We start from the raw sequence: 22,590 nt of genomic DNA on the forward strand, positions 1-22,590 counted from the left end.
GGGGGGAGGACTGGGAAAGAGAGAGAGGGGGAGGAGAAAGGTGCACACGTTAGACTCTCAATAGCCTTTAAGTCTGTAACCGGATGCTGTATACGCTGCCATATTTCACACAAGAGGAAGACAACGCAGGTACGCGTAACTTTTATTTATTATCATATTGTTTACAGCCGAGTTTATATTTCATATAAGTTAATATTGCTGAATGTTACTGTTGCAAAAATGTGCTGAAACGTGAGAGTGACGCTAATAAACGTTCTAGAACGACACGCGAAAAAGGCTGTTACCTGAATCATAAAAAAGGCTTCCTGTTCAATTTAGTTTCAGATGCTTCACTTGTTTCAACATAGATATTTGGCCAAATACTATTGTGTTATAGAAAACATTGTATTTTTTAAGCATATGTGTTTTGTCGATACTGCATAACCAAAAACATGCTATTGACGAATGCTAAGAAACATTGTTGGCTTGTTTGCATGCGGCGACTGAATTTGCTGCTGGGAAGTAAACTCAGTCAAGTGTGAGACTAGGTGCTGGAGGAAAGGCAAAGCTCAAAATTACCAGTCTAGACGAAAGGCTCAGTCTGTTTTCTTTCATGCGTCAATTAAAATTTATGATTATCGTTTGTGTAAAATTGCAAAAATAATTCAGACTGTGTAAGCTTTGATTTGTATGAATCGGATTGAATCTTGTCAATGGATTAGTATTTAATCCTGTTTTTGCGCCAAAAAAATGGTTGATGTCAGTATTCGTAGTTCCCACTTTGTCAAGTACTCATGCAAATATATCGGCTTTCTGCATTGGATACGCAAGGGTTAGAAGTGCATTTTGTTAATACACTAACATGTAGCAGAAAATTTAGTTGATGAATGCCTCTTTTGTTTGTTTAGGTGTTACGCAGCAAGCTTCCAAACTTAGGACGACTCTCAGTTCGCACAATACTTAAAGGTTGACTTGCAACATAATTTACATTACAGTTATTTGGTATCAAAAGGTTCACCATGTCCTACTCTGCTGTGTTGTAGCTTCGAAATATGTGGAAATGTGATTACAAGTTTTTTAAGCTCAAAAACGAACAGTTAACAAAAACGGCCGTAGGTTGGAACCGATTTATTTTGATGACGTACTCAACTCGATGTGTTTATTGTTTTGGCACATGATGTTATCATGTGAAATGATAGGCCAATAAAAGGCTCAATATAACACTTAGCGTAGCACTAGTTTATGACAAAAACTTTGGGTTCTACCGGAAAGCCCACATCAAATACAGATGCTCGCTACTTTACATTTTCATTTAATTTTGGTCTAATCATCTAGTCATAATCTGATCATGTGACCCATATTTTCCGCCAAATGGAGTGAACAACTTCTGCAGCATTTTTCGACCATCACAGGTGACCAACAGGCTCCTCATGTTTATCAGAGGATGATATGCACCCCCTCGAGCTAAGGTTAAAAAATTAAACTAATTTTTAGGCTAGGTTTTGAGATATCAGTGCTCAAAGTGACAGCATTACAATGATGATGAAATAGACGCGCAAGGGCAATAGACATGATTTCATTGAATGAGTGAAGTGTATTTATTCACATATTTCTACAAATGAGGTTGCATGAAAGTGTAAACAGAAGCACGTTGTGTTCAACTACATCCCATTGGAGCCGATTTTAGAGGGATTCCAACCTACGGTTTTTTCGTGATGGCAGCGATTAACTGTTCGGTTTTGAGCTTTCAAAAGCTTGTAATCACATTTCCACATATTTTGTACCTACAACACAGCATAGTAAAGGTCTAAACACACGAGGCGATTTTATCGTTTGGGTCATCAGAAGGGCGAAGATATCGATGGCGTGTGCCTAAACACACTGGAGCGATTCACCAGCAAACTAGATAGTGGGCTCACAAACTGTCAATAAAATTCTGTATCCTTAGTTTCTTTGGAGTTTTTAATAAGTTTAGGTAATAAGTCAATATGGCACCATCTAGGCAACGCTGTAAACAACTTGCGCTTTTGTTATTAGGCCTATCTCACTTTTACGGATTGTACACTACAATAAGACATAAGAAAAAATGATTATTGGATTTTTAGCAGTAACATTTTTTGGTTTTTATATATAGTTTACTTATAGTAATTTTTTATATTTAATATATTAAATATTTACTATTTTTAAGATGGCCAACCTACGCAACGATTGACTCCAAACATTGGTTTTCAACTAGGATTTTTTGTAATTTTTGAGTCGTATAGAACGTCGTACAGAATGTCGTACAGAACTGGGAGTGTTTTTATTAAATTTACGAACAATTCAGTGTTCGTTCTGATAATGTTTTAATTGTAACAAAATAGCGAAATGTTGCTGCTGTACATTGGTAAACATCGATAAGAAATAATTACCCGCCATAAAATTGTATTCGGGGAAAAAACCAACCAATTGACATGCATCGCGCTAGCGATAAAGTTGTGATGAGCATGTCTAGCGTTATTGCTCTGCATGAGCTCGGCAGCTCGCTGAGCGAGTTATAGCGCAGATTAGTGCCACGCAGCGCGATGTCGCACTAGATGTCGTTTAGTGTGTTTTCACCTTTAGACATGGTGAACTTTTTGATATCAAATAACTGTAATGTGAATTTCATTGCAAGTCAACGTTTAAGGATTATCTCTGAGTTTGTTTGGGGCAAAAGTGATTTTCCATATATGGTACTAAAAATCATTTTAATGGAAATTATTATTTGTAGCGAATAACTTTGTTTTAGAATCTCACGTTGCTGTCTGGTAAAAAGAAATTAGCAAATTTCTAATCTATCTAAATGGGCTGAATTTGTTTCTAAAACACCACACAACTGTCTTATACAGCTTTGTCAAGTGTTATCACTGACTTTCAACTGCTTTACTCTTGGCAAATTTTAGATAACAGTACAATTTATGTATATTTAGGTAATCGATCTTCATCAATAGTTTTTAGCATCAATAGTTTTTGTAACACAGATGCCTTAGAGCTTAATTCATAATAGGCCTACGAACATATATACAAAGTGCTGACCAAAAATCGAATAGGCCTGTGGAGCTTCAATTTTCACACAGTTCTTTTAAATTACTCAGTTCTTTAAAATGATAAGGAACTGTTACCAGGCTCAGTTACTCTTCAGCAGATTTATTGTAAATAAAATAATAAACAATATATTATATGAATATAATATACCTATATGATATATTATATTGAATAATAAATCATCATTTATTATTAAATAAATATTGAAAATAACGAATGAATTATTATTATTAGTCTGCTGGAGTTTTGTTTGCCATATTAGCTTTAGAAAATAAATTTTAAAAAGAGGCTTAAAAGAAGGAGTGTCAAGACTCTTTAAAAGTTTCTTCAAAAAATGGTCCAAAACATATTCATGAATAATTTACTTTTTTCTTTGGTATGACCATCAAACTTTGCATATTCCTGTTTATAAAATGATTTAGCATATATAGCTCCCTCTGGTGATCTCTGTTATAATTGCCCTCTGGGCAATTATAACAGCTTTCGGGGCTTTAACAAAGCTGTAAAATTAGATCAGTGACAATAGAGGAAGTTGTCTTCACTTGTCACTTGCCATTATCCTTTCCTTTCAAATAAAGTCGCACCTATAAACATTTAAAGTACTAAGGTGACATCATTTCATTGCTAATAGCTTAGTCTGTTTTTTCTTGTTCATAGACAATTAGTGAATAAGGAAATCAATTGGAGTGGCGAAGCTATTTGGTATATTGCCATAAACTGGTCCCTCAGCCATGGCTGACTTAGACAGCAATCCGTTTGCAGATCCTGAGGAAAATCCTTTTGGAGTAAGTCTGAGTATTATTATTCCATAATTTAAACTTTGCTGTGGTACTTACTAGGGAAAATGTATTGAACCTTGATTCTGCAATCATTATCTTACCTATTGGCCTATAAGTCTGTTGGCCGAAAACCAATAGACTGATAGGCCATAATTGTATATTGGCCATTCTGTCATACGCTGTGCCAAGCTGGTATCCTTATGTATTGAAGACTGATAAAGGAGAATTAAATTGTTATAGAGTTGTTATAGAATTATGCTATAATTCTATAACAAAGTCTATAACAATGCTCATGAATTGTTATAGAGTTATGCTACCCTATAACAGTTATGATCAGCTTCTAAATGCCCTTAATGCTGATGAGCTATGTAATTAGATATTTCATGTCTGAAATACTAGTATGTGCTCAGATCGTATCTCCAATCTGCCTGACCATCCGTTACATTCCTATTTCTCCAAAAACACTACCTTATCCTTCGTTTTTCCGTGACGTCATTTTATTGTTGTCAGCCATCTTTATAGACAATTTTATCGTTCAAAACACGAAGCTCTAGCAATGAATTTTTGAAAACGATGCTTTGCTTTGCAATTTTTTTATTATAGTATCAGAACAACACCAAAAAGTACTATTAAATAAACGAAAAACGATCGTTTTCCACAAATATGGCGGTTTCTTCATGAATGAGCGCATGTGCAAACGACTTGATGACGTCAAAAAAAACGATGGATACCACACACCAAAGCCTTGCCAATTTACATTATATAACAGTGTTATGCAAAAGAGCTTTTTCTGCGAATACGCATAATTTTGTGTTACTAGTCTTTATTTTTTGTCACATGGTTTAAGTTGATTTGAGTGGCACTGACCGGTGATAATAAAATGCATATCCATCTTTTTTTCTGATTTATCGCAAGTGTAATTATGAACAGAAACAGTACCTCCTATCAAATTTTATGTGTTCAGCACGACCTCTTCATTCCATTGTTTTTAGTAATTCATCTAATTTTTCAGTCTTATGTTATCTCTTGAAAAAGAACATATTTTAATAAAAACCTTTCCTTGAAATATACATAAGCCTCTTCATGGCGGATGTAAAAGGTTTGTATCCTGAACATTTTGGCTTGATTGAAGGTCGCACGAAAACCTACATTTGCATAGCATCCTAATACTTAGTACACCCTAATACACCCAACAGCTCAGTCTGCTCTCGTGTACTCTCCAATCTTTTTGTTGATGTTTTGCTGGAGTAAATACATGTAGGTATTTGGCAATAATTGATAAGATAATATGCACGTGGCCTTGTTATGAAAAACACTCGCTTTGTGTTTTGACTAAGCTTAAAGACTTCTACCACATTTAGTATGCGGCATTCAAGTTCAGGTTATTTTGCAAGTGTTGAATATCTTTTATTTTAATATATCACAACTGTCATGATTGGTGACTCGCAGGAGAGCGCAGGACACGCTGGCGGCCAGACCGGAGGTCTCGATGACTATAATCCATTCGCTGCTAAAACTACTCCACCGACTGCCACCCTGCCTCCGCCTCCGGTGAGTTTCTCTGCTCTTTTTCCTACTGATTGCAATTCTATCATAGTTTCTATTTAATTTATACCTACATCATCTAAGTTTGCCAGGAGTTGTTGCACAAAGCCCATCCAGTATATTAGCAACCACGTTGATTAAATACTGTTAAAATTTGCATTCGCTAATAATAATCCATCCAATTAAATTGTTCAAAAAGGGCTGTTTGGAGGAAAATGGCATAGCTTATGCTGTTCCTGTTTTGTGATAGCATGTTTCCATTTCAATTTAGTAATTAACATGTGATGAACCAAAATGACGATTGCATTAACCAATCATAAGTGAGATGGAGTTGCTCGTCACTGACACTTCATTTTTACAACTTTCATATTCGACCAAAGTTGCGCATCTGTGCCGAAATATCCACCGACAGTAAAGGTTTCTCTGCAATTGCCTTATCTCACACCTTGAGTTGGTGCTATTTCGAGGTGCAGTCAGTCATTGCAATGGTTGAGCATGCCCTTTGCTGTGACCATAGTAATAGAAAGGCAGTCATAATGACACTGTGTTGGCCCATGTTTGTTTGTCACAACAGTTTGTTGAGAGCAGTAATGAAGAGCTTGTGGTGTGGTAACTAAACTTCATTTTTGTACTAGTTGTTCACAGTTCTTTGTAAAAAGTTTTGTTTTTCTCCAGTTTTTAGTCGAAAATTATTTTAAAAATATGTGCACCCATCTCTTTCGGTTGTACTCCAAGTATAATAAGCACTTTCTTCTGGTTGAAAACAGAAATGCAGATTTTTAGCAAAAATGATAATATTAGGATAATAGCGTAATTTTTGTGGAACCTCCAGTGCAACATAAGCTTAGCTTTTAGGTCTCTTGCTCTGCGCCCTCTGTTGTTGTACCAGATTACAGGACCGAAATTTTGTGGTCTTGCCATCACTATTTTGATCAGTGGCAAATTATCATGTATTCAATTTACTGTGATAGCTATCGCTCTATGTGGGTATGGCAGATTACAACAGGTGTGTGTAATGACACTGATTGCAGGCTGCTCTTTATGTTTATAAATTGGTTGGAGTTTGATGCGAAGTTGATTTCTTTTGAATTTGCCTTCTCGCTTTAGTGAGCAACTCAAATATGACCTATTGTCATGCATCTATGATCGTGGTTATGACTCATGATCAGATTGGCCAATAGGATGTGAGCAAAACTACAGATTAGTAAAGATCATACCTAGTTAGTATTGCGTGTCGTCAGCTGATATGTAGATTAGATATGTTTCAAAGAGTGCTAAAAGTAATGCGTTATGATATAGCGCAGAAAATGTCAGAGTATAAATCATAAGGAGCAGCATACATTCTGTTGGTCAATGGTAATGTTGAACCTTGACTCATAGTTCAGATATCCAAAGAAGCATGTCAGAAATACCACAATAAATACTAATCAGTTAGGTTTTTAGCTGGGAATGCAATATTCGGTCCTATTGTAAAATAAGATGTGCGTAAATATTTGTTGAAATATAATGATGCATGTTTGTTGACTGGAGTATGAAACGGAAGCATTTTACTTCTCAATAAGAAAATTTAGCATGTCTAAATTCATGTTAATTGAGCCTCACAGCACCCGCTGCCTTATGTTACTCGCTGCCTTATCTTAAAGGTTGACTTGCAACAAAATTCACATTACAGTTATTTGGTATTAAAAGATTCACCATGTCTTACTCTGTTCTGTTGTAGGTGCAAAATATGTGGGAATGTGATTACAAGCTCTTAAAAGCTAAAAAACGAACAGTTAATCGCAGCCACACGAGACCGCCGTAGTATGGATTCTTTTTCCAAAACGGCTCAAATGGGACGTAGTTGTACGAGATGGCTTCTGTTTACACTTTCAAGCAACCTCATTCGTCAAAATATTTTTGCGAATATACTTTACGCATTCAATAAAACCATGTCTATTGTTCTTACGCGTCTATTTCATTGTTATTGTAATGCTATCACTTGGAGCACTTATATCTCAAAACCTACCATAGAAATCTGTTTAATTTTTTAATCTTAGCTTGAACAATTGCATATCATCCTCTGATAAACATGACGAGCCTGTTGGTCACCTGTGATAATCGAAAAATGCTGCAGAAATCGTTCGCGAAGTATTGGTCACATGATCAGATTACGACTAGACGATTAGACCAAGCCGAAACAAAACTGTAAAGTAGCGAGCGTCTATATTTGGTAAGGGCTCTTTGGTAAAACCTGAAGTGTTTGTCATAAACTAGTGCTATGATAAGTTTTATATTGAGCCTTTTATTGACCTTTCAACTCACGTGAGAACATCACGTGACAAAACAATAACCAAATGTAATGACTACGTTAGAGAAATAAACAGATTCCAATCTACGGCGGCTTTTCGTTTTTGAGCTTTTAAGAGCTTATAATCACATTTCCACATGTTTTGCACCTACAACACAACAGAGTAAGACATGGGGAATCTTTTGATACCAAATAACTGTAATGTGAATTTTGTTGCAAGTCAACCTTTAAGATCATTTATACCTGACTTTCTGGCGCCACTTGGTTTGTCATACATACACTAGACACTTATACCTAACATAGGATACATGTATTGTAGGAAGATAACATTAATAAGAGTGTAAGTGCCAGTCAATACTTACAACCTTCTTCTATAGTCTGTCCGTGTCGGTCTTGGTTAAGGTCTGCTCATAACACGATCATTTACTTGTAATAAGAAGGGTAATTCGTATCGCTGTCTGTCTGTATTCAAAGGGGTTGTTTCATGGGCTCAGATATACACTAACTTAACAGCACTCTATATGGAACTACAAATTTATTTTTGTCGCCTGCTAATGATTTTAATAATATAGATATTTGAATGTGTATTAAAGGAAAGTTGAAGATGAAGTAAGAATCAATATACATAATTACTAGTTTTTACCTTTGTTTGCGCAGCACCTTCAGGTTGGAAATATCTCATTTCAATACATGTCGTTGTATATTGGCTACCTTGTCAATGGATCTCTGCTATAAATTGGTTGTTTGTCACATTTTTGCAGCGCCAATCTCAATTAGCATTAATTCATAATCTAGTTCACGGTGTATCACAAGAAACATGTGGCATAATGTGAATAACACTATGGTTCACGAGCTAAATTACACTAATATAATAGAGATGCTGGGTTTCCAATTTTTTAATTGTATAGATCTCTATAATATACATTTTAAAACTATAGTTCAGAGTGCCTTACCTATTTGTTATTTCAATATATGTTTTATGTTGAAAATAAAGTAATTTTTTTTTAATTCAAGATATTTAATTAATTTTCAGTTTAACTAAATTAATTTAATTTAATCCCCTAACAGGATATAAATAATATCTCAACCTTACTCAAGTTATTACTGTGATGTTGTTAGAGATTTTATTCATAATTCCATTTTTTGTATTCACACATCCATAAGTACAAGTAAATAGTGGTGGCGTTTGAAAAGTAGGGGAGTATTTAGTTTCCATATATATGTGTTGAACAAAATTAATCCTTCTATTCTTGTTTGAACAGAATAAAAAATATTTGTACTTTTTTTTCATCTTGATTTAAAAAAGTTTGTTGGCAAAATGAGCAATACTTGTTGCAAGTGATGGTGTTTTGATTGGAATTGTTAAAGCAGTCATGCTGTCATAGATTTTGTTAAAGTGTTTTAAATGTAGAAACTTCTTTAGAATAACTTTAATGGAATAGTTAAGAGCACAAACGACTACATGTATCTCCTTTTACATTGCACATCCCACAGGTGTTCCACTGTAACAAGTCCTACTGATGAAATGTTATAGAACCATAAAATTCTTTTTGGGCAAGGCTCATTGTGCGAAACATCTTTCTGTTGCTCGCCTATAATTTTAAGCTCTGAAAACTCTCTTTAGCCATTTTTTAGAAGTCCTACCATGAGATAGATTTTTACTTGCATTTACATTTAAAAAAATAAGTTTGAATTCTGCAGTCCTCTCCAGCCTTGTCTGGTGCTCATTTATCCATTATAAGCTCTTTTCTCCAATATATATTTAAGTTCAATCCTAGCCTCGGTGCTACCATCTTTTTTAGCCCGCGCAAACAGTGGCAGCTCCCCAACCCGCTGATACCGCAGCTAGATTACAGCCAAGTAACCCGGACCCCCCACCATATCAATCAGTTGCAGCGCAGCAGGTAGATACATCGGAGCTGCAGAGACGCCAGGAGGAGTTGGAGCGAAAAGCTGCAGAGTTGCAAGAAAAAGAACAGAAGCTGCGCGATAGAACTGTTAATGGAGGTGAGTCTACAATTAGAGGTGAAATATCTGCTACTTAGGTATATGCGGGTTTTAACCATCATTCGTTGTGGGGGTCTTCAGCAATGATAAGTGTGAAAAAGGTGAGAGTCGTCTTCTTCTAACTTTTATATTGTCAGAAGTAAAAACCTAAATCTGTAGGCGGCCAGTGCTATGCTAATAGCAAATTGCTTATGGAAGTCATTCTGATTAACAGAACTGCATGCGCCTCAGTTTTTCTAAAATTCTCTTTCTCCGTTTTGCAGCATTTTGACATCATTATGAACATTAGATTAGCACAATCTGCCTTAACAGAATATAAGGGCGTTAAATTCTCAAGCCACGTCATTTCGTTAAGCTTTTGAAACACTCGATATGTTTATTTCTTGGCATAAAGTTCAAAACCAAATCGTTAAAAGAGGCTATCAAAATTGAAAATTATTGGGCAACTGATTTAGTTGTTCATTGACAGAGTACTGAAATAAAAGTATGCATACCGTAAAACCTGTATTTTAATGTCACCTATAATAAAGCGCCACTCTAAGGGAAGGTTTGAAAAATAGAGTGCCATGGCATCCAAATAAAGGTTTTACAGGTTTAGTTGTGCTAGAATGTTCCTCACAAGATCATTCATTGAAACTGCAGGCATTTAGAATCGGAACCACGCGAAGCTTCACGTAAAGATAGTTGTGTATCTAAGTTTGAGGTGATTGTTTTGCTCTTTATTCTTCATTTTTTCTATTTCTCTGACATAACTATATACTAGCTGAAGAGCTGAATTATTAGCATCTCAATTTGCAAACAACTATCGATAATCACGCGCAAGAGCCATTCGCTTAGAGTTACTCTTACTGCTACTATAGTCTGTTTTAAGCCTATCGCCGTGTAACTACAGTCAACCCTTGACTTCCATTTCCTTCTACATACAAAGTTTCAACATGCAACATGAAATTTGTGCCATTGTTTGTTTTTAATATTATCAGGACGAAATTTTTATATAGGTCATGTTAAATGTTATCGCTCGTAAAACGTAAAATTATGTTGTCCAACATTGTTAAAAATAGTTTAGTTTTGTTAATGAATGAAAAGATCTAGTAGAAACTTAAGGAACTATTATAAACACTAAACTACGTCTAGTGTAAGTTAGATTAAGTTAAACTATGTCTATTGTAAGTTAGATTAAGTTAAACTTTGTCTATTGTAAGTTAGTGTAAGTTAAACTATGTCTAGTGAAAGTTAGAGTAAGTTAAACGATATCTAGTGTAAGTTAGACTAAGTTAAACTATGTCTAGTGTAAGTTAGAGTAAGTTAAACTATGTCTAGTGTAAGTTAAACTATGTCTAGTGTAAGTTAGAGTAAGTTAAACTATATCTAGTGTAAGTTAGAGTAAGTTAAACTATGTCTAGTGTAAGTTAGAGTAAGTTAAACTATGTCTAGTGTGAGTTAGTGTAAGTTAAACTATGTCTAGTGTAAGTTAAACTATATCTACAGTAATGTAAGTTAGAGTAAGTTAAACTATATCTAGTGTAAGTTAGAGTAAGTTAAACTATGTCTAGTGTAAGTTAGAGTAAGTTAAACTATGTCTAGTGTAAGTTAAACTATATTTAGTGTAAGTTAGAGTAAGTTAAACTATATCTAGTGTAAGTTAGAGTAAGTTAAACTATATCTAGTGTAAGTTAGAGTAAGTTAAACTATGTCTAGTGTAAGTTAGAGTAAGTTAAATTTTCAATGTTCAACTATTATATTAAAAAAAGATATATCTTAGTTCAAGGGAGATAAAACTTATTATTGTGATACTATTATAGGTGTTATTCATAATTTCAATTGTTGTATTCATACATCTACAAGTACAAGTGAATAGTGAAGTGATATTTGCATAAGTAGACCAAAATTAAGTGTTCGTGTGTTTGTGTTGTGATGAACATAGTCTCTCTGTTCCTGCTTTGAACAGAAAGAAAGTGCTAATTGTTCATTCGCTTTTTTGGTATCTTACAGCAAAGGACAACAACTTTCCGCCTCTCCCCGCTTGTTGCCCTGTGAAACCTTGCTTCTATCAAGACTTTGAGCTGGATATTCCTCCAGAGTTTCAAAGAGTAGCTAAGATCGCCTATTACACATGGATAGGTACGTAGCTCTTCCGTACTCACTGATGTTAAGTTTGTTTTTGGTCACATTCCACTAGATTCGTTCGTTTATTTGATTACCAAAGTTAGTTACGGTATATCCTCGCATATAAGCCGAGTTTGAAATGAAAAAAGGTGATCAAACTAAGGGGTCAGTTTATGTGCGCATGCTAACTCTGATTAGAGTCAAACGAAATGACATTATGTTAACTCAATTCCAACAACTACTACTGGAAATATGCTAATCATGAGGCTGGTAGCTCATTACTTACACCTTACAGAGGGCTTGCGCTTGAGGAAAAGCCGCATGTGAAAGTTCCTTGAAAGAAAGTGCAATGAAACCAGAGCATTTCACACGCAAGCGAAACAGAGCTTGGTTGTTCTCGCTCATCACATACATTACAACGTTACATGCATTTTCTTTGCATTAATACTACCGTTAGTACAGTTAAAAAGTTGTACCGTTATTGATAAAAGTAAAACAACAATAATGATTATCATTTTCATTAAACCACTTTTACAACCATTTGCTGTGATAGGTACGTACTGGTACATGGTATGTACGGAGTGTTATAATTTCTAGTGTCGGCTTATATGCAAGGATATACAGTAATTCGTAGGAAGTGTTCCTAAACTGATCTCTTATCAAGTCTTGTTAGCTAAAGTCTGAGTGGAACATAGAAGAGTATAGACAATCGTGTAAACACCGTTTTATATAAAGTCTCACTTCCGGTTGCGGCGAGCGTTCAGAAAATTTGCATACACTTGCATTGAGCTGAATTTCTTTTTACACTTTTTGAAGCTTAGAACCAGGGCTAAAAATAAATATTGACTTGAGGACTTTTATATTAGTCTAAACTAGCAAAGAAGTCCAAATTCTAATAATAATTAAAATATTAATTATTATTCAAAAAACGGATTTTACCAATTACTGTTATATATAATTTTCGAGTTATCTTTTTAAACATCTAGAAAAGGAAAACTCCCAATATATGGAACTCGCCAACAAAGTAAAGAATGGAGAAGTGGAATTGTTGTAGTTAAGTAACCCTAGCTACTTTTTGAAGTAGGTTTTTACAGGGTAAAAGTTAGTGTCTCAGTAATATGTTATCATTTGGAGGCGTGGCATTTCCGCCGCCACAGCTAACTAGCTATGACGTCATTGTCTAAACTCTCATAATCGTAAACTCTGGCTAAAATTTAATTCGTTAATTGCTAATCCTACTTAGAATAATTCTTATGAAATTTGTTTTTAGCAAGAGAAATTATTTATAGATCCAGTTGATGAATGTGACATTAAAATTATTATTTACTTTGATTCTGTCTTAAAAAGGTGAGTTTGTTTTTGGTAGAAACTGTTGGAGGTTATAATTAACGCACCAAAAATTATACAAAAGTTCAATTCTATTGGTTTTGCGTAGACTCTTCTGACAACTCCAAATTCATCTGATAATAATTTATGTACCCATTGCTGTAGTTGTCTCACCATGTTAAAAAACTTTAAATGTTGAAGTCAATGCGTTAGAATTTTGCCGTAGCAAAAGAACATATAGTATATTGAGTTGTCTCTTTTGTCCATGCTGCCAACGATTCAAATTTATTTAAAAAAAAATTTTGTATTTGTATTTTGCTGTCAAAGGTTTCTTACAGGTTTTGACAGCCCAGCGCCAGCTCTAAATATTATGCACACATATATAACTATATATTTAGCCATAATTATTATAATAACTACATATATAGATATATATATATCTGTAATAAAAAACAGCTTATAAACATTACTGTACCTACTACTACTACCACTACCTTACCTGCAACTATTGATAAGCTGTTTTGACTACCTGTGCAATGCCGGGCATTCACCTCGTGAGGCCAGCTGGTAATTGTTACGTTTGGTGCAACATCGGTATACGTATTTTAATCGATGAAATGAATATTTTTACCATTATTGATCGAACTAGGATGCCAAGTCTAATGGATAAGTCCGACGCTTTTAGAAATGGAGGTTCCAAGATGGAATCCTCTGCAAAATGGTTTTTGTTACTAAAACTTTATTGCTATAACTGGTCAAACACTCACTTTTATATACAGTCCACCCCTGGGTTACTATGTCACTATCCACCCCTGGGTTACTATGTCACTATTCACCCCTGGGTTACTATGTCACTATCCACCCCTGGGTTACTATGTCACTATCCAACCCTGGGTTACTATGTCCCTGTTATACGATTTGTTCTCCTTAACGATGTAGAACACGAGGTTTTTTGACCCCACCATATAAAAAATTTTTAAGTATACGATATCAACAGAATTTTTCTCTCAAAATCAAAATTTGGCAGTCGGTGTGCTCAATACGTCAGAATAATAAAGATGCCGATATGCTACTTGCCGAAATCCTCCCCACAACGCCTGAAACATGTACGATGCTCGCTTTTTCTCAGTTCACCATTATTCGTTATGAGTTATAGTGAAAACAAAATCGGAAACAGGTAATAGAGTTTAAGATGATGGCAAGATTAAAGTTTAGTTTAGTGAAATACATACTAAAACTTAGCTTTAAATGTGTGTTTAGTAAGCTAAATTTATTTAAGTTAAATTTAAAGTTTATTTTATGTCTGTTTCGAAGGTAAGAACTTCCTACGGTACATAGTGCACATAGTGCATTGTAATCTTACATTTTATTGCAGATCATAACCACTAAATGCGCTAGAGTTACTGTAGGTAACTATAGTTACTAAGGTTAACATCCTATTTCGTTACTAGTTTTTAATATGTATGTTTGTATATAAAATTTAGAGGTTTTTTACCAGGCGGTGTTCGCATTATATAGTCACTATCAGTTCCTATACCACTCTATATGACATTTTTGCCTTACAATGTACATCGGAATGAATTAAAATCATATGGCGAGGTTCCATCGTATATACATGTAGATGTATAGTTGATGCTTTTCTGTCAGAATTGCCCCATCTTTCTATTTTTAGTGAGGTCTTTATGGTTGGTGCTAAACTTTTTCTTCAACATCGGAGCTTTTGCATTAAATGTTAGTGGATCAAATGATGCTGGCACCTCCTTTGGCCTCTCTATTCTCTGGCTGATTCTTTGGCCTCCTTCATCATTTGTATGCTGGTACAGGCCTGCTTATAAAGCTTTGAGGTACATATAGATTTCATGATAACATGTTAGTTGTTAACATGATAACATTGGCATGGCCTATCAAATTCGGAGCTGCGTACAAACATGCCAATAAAACCTTTACACAGGCTTTAAGTGGGTTTATTTTATACCGCGACCTAAAAATAACCACCGAGAAGTGCGGCTAAAATTATCTTTCGCCAAAACTTTACAAAATTTTATACTCATCACAATTTACGCTATCTTTCGTTTTTTCGTGACGCCATTTTATCATTGTCGGCCATTTTTATAGACAATTTTATCGTTGAAAACACGAAACCTTTGCAATGAATTTTTGAAAACGATTTTTTGTTTGCAATTTTTATTATAGTATCAAAACAACACCAAAAAGTACTAATAATTAAAAGAAAAACGATCGTTTTCTACAAATATGGCGGCTTTTTTGTGAACGAGCGCATGTGCAAACTGCTTGATGACGTCAAAAAAAAAGATGGATAGACATGAAAGATGGGAGTCAAACAGGCAACCGTTGTAATTGTTAAAATGTTATCAATTTCAATTTTATCACTTTTGATCTCACTTTCGCTATCCTTCGTTTTTTCGTGACGTCATTTTATCGTTGTCGGCCATCTTTATAGACAATTTTTTTGTTAGAAACACGAAGCTTTTGCAATAATAATTTGAAAACGATGTTTTTGTTTGCAATTTTTTATTATAATATCAAAACAACACTTAAAAGTACTAATAAATCAAAGAAAAATGATCTTTTCTACAAAAATGGTGGCTTTTTCGTGAACGAGCGCATGTGCAAACGACTTGATGACGTCAAAAAATACGATGGATTGTACCGATCCCATTCCTAAGCCATTCAGACCCTCACTTAAACTTGTTCTGAAAGCTTACTGGTTATTTGTTGTTATTTGTTGAGAATTTTGGCGCTTAGAAATATTCATTCGTCTAGTTTCTCATCTTATTACAGTGGAATTTTGTGTAATTGTTGTACCAAGAACGATTTTGTCGAGGTATAAAGGCACTTGTATACCTGGGTGTAAGAGCACTCAGACTTGGCGATGATCATATTGGCACAGAGCTGCCTTATATCTAGCCATATGTAATCTATTTTACCTGACTTGAGCAGTGCACATATTATAACAGGGTGTCAGGGATGATCTTCATATTGGCGATTGTTTCACTGCATATACAGCTGGTTTTTCATGAACCGTTGTCATTCAGATATCGCCATTTGCCGACTGCTATTATTTTGATAACACATGGTCTGAATATTTGGATCCACTAAGCTGTACAAGCTACTTGGGCAAATAATTGTACACATTCTTATTACATCGGTTAAAATACGCATAATAGTGTTGTGTGGTGCGTAACGTCACACGAGCTGACTTCATGGCTCCTATAATGTAGTAAGTTTAACAATCTAAGCCAGCTTATGTTAATCAAATTAGCCAATTTGCTAATCTTTCCATCAAATCTTTCAATCAAATGCTAATTAGTCAACTCAGCCAATGGCAACTACATTACCTGTCACTGTTTTTTTTACTACCCGTGCAACACAGGGCATTTATCTAGTATATATATGTATATAGTTGTGAAGTTTATATGAAATAGCCAAAAAATGTGGAAACGTAGAGTGTTTACATAATATAACGGCTCACATACGCAGTGACAAAGTTGGAACTATTAATAGAAGCAGTTAGGTTTATTATGATTGACTATTTTATTAGAAAATATTAGGACAAAACCATTTCTATCCTAAATTTATACATATGCAGTTTGTTTATTAGGATAATAGGTCTTATTCATCAATCAGATAATTGATATTTGACTAAAATACGGGTTTTTCAGACTTTATTTCGTTGTAAATATGACTTTTGTAAGCATTCTAGCGGAATGCCCGACATTGCATCGGTATTAAAAGTCAGCTTATAAACAGTTACAGGTAATGTAGTTGCCTGCCATTAGCCTGGCGCATTACCAATGGCTAATTTGAGTTAGCTAGTAGTCTATTGCTTTTGTTACTAATAAGAGCCATGAGAGCAAGCATAAAATGATGTTGCTGCGTACGTAGGGCGATATTGTATTTTCACCCACAGACCGACATATATCACCCAATGATTCCATCAATCTCGCGTAGCTTAATTGGTAAGATATTAGCCTGGTGAATGGGAGGTTTTGAGATCAAATACAGCATGACACTGATTGAAAGTTCATTTTTTAAAATTTTAATAGCTATAGTTGGACAAACCGAAACGCACACACACAAATATATAGACAGATTTTTTGCTGTTTATATAGTAGATATAGATGAAGATAGCTCTTGGAAACAACATTATATAAAAAAAGCATTTCCTGTATTGGTCGAAGCGCTGGGCATCATTTTATGAAATAAAAATACTACATGTCGTTGCCTCAGATAGACTGCTAGCCGTCTTTGTTCATAGATGACAACATATATCTATTACAATCACTTAAACAGCTCAAGTCTTCGGATTCGTCACATTTATGCTTTTGGTTGCAGGAGTGACTCGTCGATAAACTACTTCTGGTTTTTCATTGTGACAGCTGTGCAGATTCTTGTGGATATTCTGATGTTTCTTGGACCAGCTGCAACAGGCTATCTGTGAGTTATTAAGGCTAGCAAGCAATGTAATGGATGCTTTTGGCTTGTTTTTACATACTTGGTAACCTTTAATTGGTGACATAAGACAGACAGCCATTAGACATACCTTATTAAACACCTATCAGACTTTCGCTGTAATATAAGTACTGACCGTAAGCCGATGTATTGGCTTACAGTCAATACATCGGCTCAATAGGGTTTCACTTTTCGTTTTATTACGAAGCCTACACATTAGCTAGATTAATCAAAACTTGTCTCCAATAAAACAACCTTGTTGCCAATCACGTGCAACCAATAGAAAAATATTTGGCTCAATTCCATTTCTAATTATTTTCAAAACGGCAAAACCAGATCGTTATCGTCATAGCAATAAGAAACACATTGCGTCAAAGAAAACATTAAAAAAATCGTGAGAGTGAGATTCACTGAACAGTTTTATACTCATCTTGTAGGGAATTTGTTTCTCAACAAGATGCATTTTACAGTTAAAACGATATCTGTTTTTATTCTCGAGTTATTTCTTAAATACTAGCAGTATATCGGTTTTTCGAAAATCCGTTTCATTTAATTCGGGCTGAATAATCGTTCGATCAGAATTTAATGCTGTTGTTAAAGAGCTCGACACTCTGTTAGACTCTATCAGACTCAGACTCTGTTAGACAGCTATCAGACATAATCACATTCACATCAAGCGCTGTTAGTCAGCTATAAAACTACAATACACCATCAGGTTTTAGTATACATTATCATTTGTTTTAAAATAGTGGTATTTGTGTCAATAATAGAAAATATGGTTGAAGTTTTACAGGCTCGAGTTTCAGCTGATATATTTTTGGCATCATGCTTTCAAAATATTATCTTGCTAGTTGTGTCTGTCCAAATCGGACCAACGTACTTGAGGATATGTGACCAGACGTCTACTCAGGTTGTTAAAACCTCACACTTTGTCATATCAAGTAACCAAATTTTTATAACTTTAATGAATAGGCCTACCTACCTTTCCCGTGTATGTCCAATCAGTCATGAGATTACTCACTGATTTAGTTCTAAAAACTAATTGGTCTCTCATGACACAACCAATGGTTACCATAAACAAAAGATCTAATAAGTTGGCAGTTTCATTGGTGATACATATATTATTGGAAATTTTCTAGTTTTGAAATCTATTTTTATCTCTGAAACCTCTATTAATTCATTTTTGTAGTAACTTATAGTTTTAGATTTCATATCTCTTCAGCTGATAATTTTACAGCTGATGTTGAAAATAACTCCATACCTGAATGCTTACCAGTTAATAAATTCTGTGGTATGCTTCACTCATTAGTAAATGGTTTACCTTATCATGACAAAAAATGTGGTTTCATAGGAAAATATTTGTAACACATTTGTGACTGGATTGAGTAGTTAGTACAGTTGGCCCAGTTGGTCTATAAAAAGCCACTCCAAGCATACACATATCTAGTGTTGTTCTTTATAGTATGTATCTTCTAGCGAGGTGTATCTATAGTTCAAGGTGTGGTGTATGTATTGTTCAAGATGTATAGATCTATAGTTTGAGGCGTGTCTATAGACTTTCAAGGCGTATCGATAATTCTAAGCCTTAAATGTTAATACTGTTTGAATTATCCCTACTAGTACCTTTGGTAGTCCCATATACCATGAGAAATCGTCATAAGTAAACACTATGTGCATAATTATCCTGAGAAGTGGTGAGGCGGTTGAGTCGTGTAGTGGTTAGCACGCCGGTCTGTTGATTGGAGTGTCCAAGTTCAATTCTTGTGCGAGGCAATTTTTTTTCTGCTAACGTGTTACCATGGCTTCGGACATACAGACACGGTTTTGGTTATAGCTAAGACTAACATCACTTGCTAATGAGCAGTGGCTAGACGTACAAGAATTACATCTCCTCTTAACCAAAAGACCTCATGAAATTATTGAGCATAAAGCTTCGGACATGACTTCTAGTGTAGCTAGTCTTCATATACACTAGCGTTCACAAGGATGTCAGCGCAGACATGCTGCCGAGTCATAATCATCTATGGATCTTACACTGTTTCGTGATGGCAGCATTCTAACTGATAATTTATCTGTAAATGTTACTATTTGAGATTTTCTTTTTTTATATTGGTTTTTTAATACAGGGGTATGCTGTCAGCCATAGGCTATCTCAATGATCAAGATCATGGGCAAGATCGAAGAAATATGGGCGGTGTTATGTTAATTCTTATGTTTGGATCGGCTGCTCTCCTTATTCTAGATCTGTATCTACTCATAACGGTAGGTTGAACCTTATACACCATATGAACCTCTCAACACTTTTTATACCTCACGAAAGAGTTTTATTTAGTGATAAGGGCACTATTGAAAGGTAACTTTATTCTCAAGTATTGCCTTTTACTTCCTGCTGCGGGTGTAATAAAAAAATACCTGCTGCTGGTTTCTTTGGTGCCTGTAAAAATTGCCTTTTGCTATTAGATATGATGCTGCAACATGCGATATATGCTGCATGTAGCTGAATCTTCCGAAATATTCTTAACAACGCAAGACGGGTTCACTGTTTGCGCTACAATTTGGTAAAGCGTTTGTTCACTTATGGCCCTGGTAAATAGACTACATTATAAAACAGTCAATTGTAATAAAAAAATTTAACCATCTGCATATCATGTTCAGGTTGACAATGAATGAGCTGACGTATCGGTGGTCATGCATCCACTAATATGTTGGAAATGCTCTTTAATATTGCACAGATTCCGGATACTTTCGGAGAGCGATTTGAGATTCTAAAACCGACAGTCACATTGCCTTATGTGGAAGTTATTTTAGAACTGTGTAACAATGATATACAGTCAAACATGGATAACTCAAACTTCACGGGACCGAGCAAAAGTGTTCGAGTTATCAGAGCATTCAAGTTATCAGAGCCCTGTCACAAGTCTATGTATTTATTAGTAGATACATGCACATATACAAACTATAATATAAATCAAAAGCATGAATGGCTTGTTTCAAATTAAATGTTTCTAATGTAAAGTTCAAAAAAATTTTATCAGAAAGTATAGAGATTTTTCTATCACTTGAGATTGGTTTGTTGTTTGAGGTGATGTGATTGCCAGGACGTTTTGTAGGTTAAAATTGGCAAAACTTGATCGCTGTTGGAATGCTCATAAGAAAAGACATCTTTTTCTTTTGAGCGTTTTAACCAAGATCAATTTTGCCGATTTTTCTTGAAGTTCATGCGAAGGTTACATCACTTTTCCTTGTTTTCGAAGGGCCATTGCTAAGCGGATGTTTGGTAAAAATCAAATTTCACCAAACCTTTAGGAAAGCCGTTGACAAAAATATTTTGCCGATGATGGTAATAACGAAGCCTTAGAACTACTAAAAGTTGAGATTTATCTCTATGGCTTGAAATAAAGTGATCTTTTAAAGCGATAACAACCGTTTCGGTAGCCATTGGGCAAAAAACTGTTCAAGTTAACAAAGTTTAGGTCGAGTTATCTAAAGCAATTTATCATTACGTGGGAACGGACCAAACAAAACTGTTCTAGTTAACCATGTGTTCGAGCTATCCAAGGGCGAGTTATCCATGTTTGGCTGTATTTGGTTTTCAAGGTGTTGCATTTGCTCACAAGCCAGTTGTTCTGAACTACTAGACAGTCGTATGCTAATGTTCCGAGAAAGAACGGCGCTCTGATCACCTATGCGGTTGGCTCCTAGTGCAGCATAATCCTACACTAAACCTTTGACCACCTGTATAGTCCTACGCTAAAACTGCCTGAGTGACATGTGCTTTGACCACGTTCGTAGTCCTATGCTAAAACTGCCTAGTGTGACAGGTGCTTTGACCACCAGCCTAGTCCTATCCTAAAACTGCCTGTATGACTGGTGCATTGACCACCTGCATAGTCTCTGCTAAAACTGCCTGTATGACAGGTGCATTGACCACCTGCATAGTCGTTTGCTAAAACAGCCTGTGTGACTGGTGCTTCGACCACCTGCATAGTCCTATGCTAAGACTGCCCGTGTGACAGGTGCTGTGGCCTCTTGCACAATCATTTGCGCATTTGTTGCAGATTCACAAGTACTATAGAGGAACTGGCGCGAGCTTCCAACAAGCGCAGTCCGAGTTTACTTCTGGAATGCTAAAGAATGAAAATGTTCGAGCTGCTGGTGCGCAGATTGCCTCAGATGCTGCTGCTGGAGCGATGGCTGGTGCTGCCAGCAGCGCTTCCGGTGGCAATCGTTACTGAAACTAATAATACTTGAGCTATTTATATGATTTTGTTAGGCATGGCTTAAAGCAGTTTCCTATTGAATCATCTTTGTAAATCTTGGAGTTATACCATCAATCTCTACCACTCTTCTGTGTTATATTAACAGCCTTTTAAGGCGATGATGAACTGTCGGTAGATTATATTTGGCTGTTCTGGTGCTCACTGAGTCATTTGAATGAAGGTATTGTTGTTGACATCCTGTCCTGTCTCAAACATTTCATGTAGTGTCTGCTAAGGCAATACTTTCAAGCCTGGTTTTAAATATTGTTCTTCATGCACTTTCATTATTATCATTTTGTCAAGGGCAAGGTAAAGATGAATGCATATATTTGCGATTTAACAGTTGGGATGAATGTCTTTACTCACCATTGAGATTGCACTATATATTTTTTGTTGTAAATTCCTCTCCATTATCTATTCTGACATATTTTAAAGCTTGGGTAGTCAATAAAAAATCTCCATTCCATTTGACAATAAATGGCTTAGCCAATGCTTTACAAGCTAGTAGAACAAAAATCTTGATAGAAGAACCATCTACTTATTAATAATTCGTTTGTTATCGTTTTCATGTTCCATCATTCATCTTCAGTAGTCTATATACCGTATATATTAATCTCAAAGTTGGTGTGTGTGTGTGTGTGTACTTCGGCTTGTCTAGCAATAGCTATTAAAATAATATTTTAATAGCTATTGCTAGACAAGCCGAAGTACACACACACACACACACACACACACACACACACACACACACACACACACA

General features: G+C 35.3%; 1 protein-coding gene across 1 annotated transcript; it reads left to right on the top strand.

The window, feature by feature from the left end:
* Positions 1-10: 10 nt before the first annotated feature.
* Positions 11-22,308, top strand: LOC137386805 (secretory carrier-associated membrane protein 2-like). The gene is made up of 9 exons (XM_068072952.1): positions 11-129; positions 3,703-3,830; positions 5,274-5,375; positions 9,462-9,666; positions 11,659-11,787; positions 14,771-14,942; positions 17,455-17,556; positions 19,698-19,833; positions 21,630-22,308. The coding sequence occupies exons 2-9, from the start codon at positions 3,777-3,779 to the stop codon at positions 21,804-21,806; spliced, it is 1,077 nt and encodes a 358-aa protein (XP_067929053.1). The 5' UTR covers positions 11-129; positions 3,703-3,776; the 3' UTR covers positions 21,807-22,308.
* The last annotated feature ends 282 nt before the right edge of the window (positions 22,309-22,590 follow it).

This window comes from Watersipora subatra, chromosome 2 (genome assembly GCF_963576615.1).
Source record: "Watersipora subatra chromosome 2, tzWatSuba1.1, whole genome shotgun sequence".
In the NCBI taxonomy this organism is placed as follows: Eukaryota; Metazoa; Bryozoa; class Gymnolaemata; order Cheilostomatida; family Watersiporidae; genus Watersipora; species Watersipora subatra.